Source organism: Lactuca serriola, chromosome 6, assembly GCF_051521515.1.
Source record: "Lactuca serriola cultivar US96UC23 chromosome 6, Lser_US96UC23_V15, whole genome shotgun sequence".
NCBI classification, from domain to species: Eukaryota; Viridiplantae; Streptophyta; class Magnoliopsida; order Asterales; family Asteraceae; genus Lactuca; species Lactuca serriola.
Genome location: NC_136413.1, coordinates 28,515,318 through 28,518,771, shown reverse-complemented (window position 1 = coordinate 28,518,771; position 3,454 = coordinate 28,515,318). Strand labels below are relative to the sequence as shown.

Below are 3,454 nucleotides of genomic sequence, written 5' to 3'. Positions count from 1 at the left end.
ACAAAACTCATAAAAACAGAAAATAGGGGGTATGAAGCTCACCTTAGGGTGTGATTTCGGTTCTTGAAGAAAAGATGGAAGAAAACTTGGTGATTTTTGGCCTTAGCACCCTTTTCTTGAAGATCTCGAGTTTGGTATGCTTCTAAGAGGTAAGATCACGATTTTTGCATGGATTAGGAAAAGATTTTGATAACACAAAGAACCTAAGTCATAGATCCAAGCATAATCTTACCTTAGATGAAGAGTTTGTGGAAGGATCCTCTTGAAAGCTTCCTAAATTTCGAGATCTTTGAGTGGAGAGGGAGGAAGTGTTCTTGAGTGTTCTAGAGAGAGTTTGAGAGATTTTTGTGTATGTATGTGTGTGTTTCGGCCGAGAGTGAGGGAGGGAAAAGAAGAAGTGATCTTTGAAGTGATACTTGCTTGGAAATATGAGTTGTGTGCATGGAAACCCAACAAATAAAAGTGAGGTGGCAATCCAAAGTCAACTCTCCCTTTTTCCTTGGGCTTGGGCCGAGAATGGAGAGGGAAGAAAGGATTTTTGGGCTTTTTACCCCTAAGCCCAATGTTAGAGTTAGTTTGGGTGAGTTTTAACATAAAAGAATATAGTATGATTTTTACATTTTTGTTGGACTAGTTTAGGTTATTCATGGATCAAAGCTTTTTAGTTCATTTCATTCTAGGCCCAATATGGCCTAAAATGTTGAAATAAATTAATGTGGGTCCAAATAGAGCCCAATTAGGGTTCTATGCCCATGATAGTCAAATTGGAAGCTTATTGGTCCATTTGGGTCCAATAAGGAAGTCCTAGTCCAAGGTGGACCTAAACAAGAACTTCTAGGGTTTCCAATTGTTTGATGACCATTTGTAGTACTTGTATGATGTATTGGATTTAAGTTTTTGATGTCCTAATAGTAGGTATCACACATGCTCTTAAGTTTTGATTCACATTAACTTGAGTGTATAGATTACATGACACAAAATTTCCAGTTGTGACAGATTAAGTGTCTAAGCCCATAACTATATTTGGTATGTATTTGACCTGATAATAGCATGGTCCTTTTGGGTTGCCTTCACCAAAGCAACTTGACTGGATGAATTATGGAGAAAGAGGTTTATTATGATTTATTTATATATTGTGTGAATAGTATATTAAAAGAGAAATCATATTGTTTAATTGGTCAAGAATTAATTTAGAATTAATTTTGTGGTCAAAAGAGATTAATTAAATCAAGGGGCCTGATCTTGTAATTATGTGATACTAGATTATGACCCGCGTAAAACGCGGGGAACATATAAAAATATACATATAAAGTAATAAAAAAGTTGGCACAATAATAATAATAATAATAATAATAATAATAATAATAATAAGGTAAAGTAACAAAAAACAACATTATTGGTAATATTTAAATGTCTGAATATCTATAATTGTTGAATAATCTCTTTATACGCAACATGTTTTTTACCGATGACGCAAGAAACGACATATAATTGATCAGGGCGGTCTTCTTCCGCTGCTTGTCGTGGCTAGTGATTGTTAAGGGGAGGTGGATCATGCCCAACGGCCACAGGCTGTGGCCGGTGAATCCCACCAGCCTACCTGTCGTAGGTTGCAAGTTGTCTTTCCAGTGATCCGGGAGAAGCCGGAAGCAATGCTCATATATGATGTCTGCTGAGCTCCCAGTGTCGACATAGACCCTATGGATAGTCACGTCTTTGATGGATGCCTGTATTATCAGAGGGTTGTCGCCCTTCCAACCGTCTGGCCGAGGATCCTGTATGGAGAACGTGAGCGCGCGTGCTGGCGGTTTAACAATGATTTTCTCTCCTCGCTGTTCCTCCCTACTTCTTTTGCTGCGTATCATGAATATCTCCTTGGGCTGAACTCCTTCGCGGGATGGACCCTTGGCGTTCTCAGCGTCGAATTTGGCGCGTAGGCTTCGCGCCACCTCCACCAGGTCTCCCTTAAGTTGTTTCTCCTCCATCTCCTTCTTTAGCACCGAACAGCTAGCTGTATCATGCGTTTTGCTTTTGTGGTACTCACAGTACCAACTCTTAGACGAATTGGATGGCTGCTGTTTCTCAGACACTGCATATACTTCTGGGCGGCGACCCCGTCTGTCGTCTTTAATAAATGGTCGGAAACACGGTGATGGCCTTCTTTCCTGGCCATAGTGTCTTCCTCCCCCTCGGATGTCCGTGTGGGTCGGGTGGTGATGTCTAGTCGCCATAGCCTTCAAGTAGGCCTGCTTGGCTGCCTCACCCTCTTCCTGCCATAGGTACCGCTCCACTCTTTCTTTCAACTTAGCTCGTGTTAGAGGCTTCTTTCCCATTAGTTTTTGCGATAGGGGCCCATGCAGGAGTCCCCATGTGAAAGCACCAACGATGAGCCCTTCGTCATGCCCCGGTACATCCAGCGTAGCGTTTATGAACCTTGTAAAGTATTCTCGAACAGTCTCCCCCTCCTTTTGTTTGCAGCCTATAATTGAATGAGAATCGCCTTTGTATTTACGTAGTTGCATGAAGTTGGTGAGGAAGAGGTATTTGAGCTGAGCGAAGTTTGAAATGCTGCCCGGTTGTAGCGTTTTGAACCATGTGTCGGCGTTGCCATCGAGCGCCGTCAGGAAGTATGTGCACCAAAACTTCTCGTTAAGTTTTAACGACGTCATCGTCCATTCATACGTATCAATGTGGCTATCTAGGTCGGTGGTTCCATTATACGTTTTAAGCGTCGGGAGCTTCACAATATTTGGTATTTCGTAATCCAGCAGCTCTTTAACAAACGGAGATGTTACACTCCGGGAAAAACCATCCTGGTTTGGAGCAGTTGACGTCCCTTGCTGGTACTGCGAACTCATTCCATGCTGTAGGGGCGTAAGGTAGCTTGGGCTTGGTCCATAAAAGGGGTATGGTTGGAATGGTAACTGGAGGGGATGGCTAGCGGAGAAAAGGTGCATGGACGTAACAGGGTTGATCATTATCGGCTGTTGTAAGCTGTTGTTCGGGGGAATAGTCGGTCCAGTCCATGCTCCGACCGTTGGGTATACGGGTGGTGAGTTGTTCATCATGATTTGCGCCAATGGTGGTAATAGCACTGCGGGATTCTGTCCACCAGTCGTCTGGAACGATGTAGGTGTTACAAACGATGGTGAAAGGTTGAAAATATGGCTCGATGGAGGTGCAGTTGAGTGGACTATCCGCGTCTGTTGCAGCGGCAGCGCAAAGAACGGTGGCGTCTGAAGCTGTGTGGGCGAAAGTAGCTCCACCGGAGTTGCTCTTTGATGAGAAGACAACGGTTGCGAAATATTTCCAGCGGATGTTGTAGAACTTCCTTCGCCCAAAACTGGCCTATCGGTCGCTGTAGGCGGTGGCGTTTCTGATGGGTTTTGGTCATAAGACATCCTATGTGCTCATACAAACCCTAATGCTTGGATCTAGGTTTCTCTATTGTACA

The 3,454-nt window shown here is 43.4% G+C and overlaps 1 protein-coding gene across 1 annotated transcript; it reads right to left on the bottom strand.

The window, feature by feature from the left end:
* Nucleotides 1-1,406: 1,406 nt before the first annotated feature.
* Nucleotides 1,407-2,858, bottom strand: LOC145059605 (uncharacterized). Its single transcript, XM_079007430.1, has one exon. The coding sequence runs from the start codon at nucleotides 2,856-2,858 to the stop codon at nucleotides 1,407-1,409; it is 1,452 nt and encodes a 483-aa protein (XP_078863556.1).
* Between the last annotated feature and the right edge of the window lie 596 nt (nucleotides 2,859-3,454).

What these genes read in the sequence shown, in the direction of transcription:
- LOC145059605 (XM_079007430.1), bottom strand. Translation starts at nt 2,858, where the DNA reads ATGAGTTCGCAGTACCAGCAAGGGACGTCAACTGCTCCAAACCAGGAT.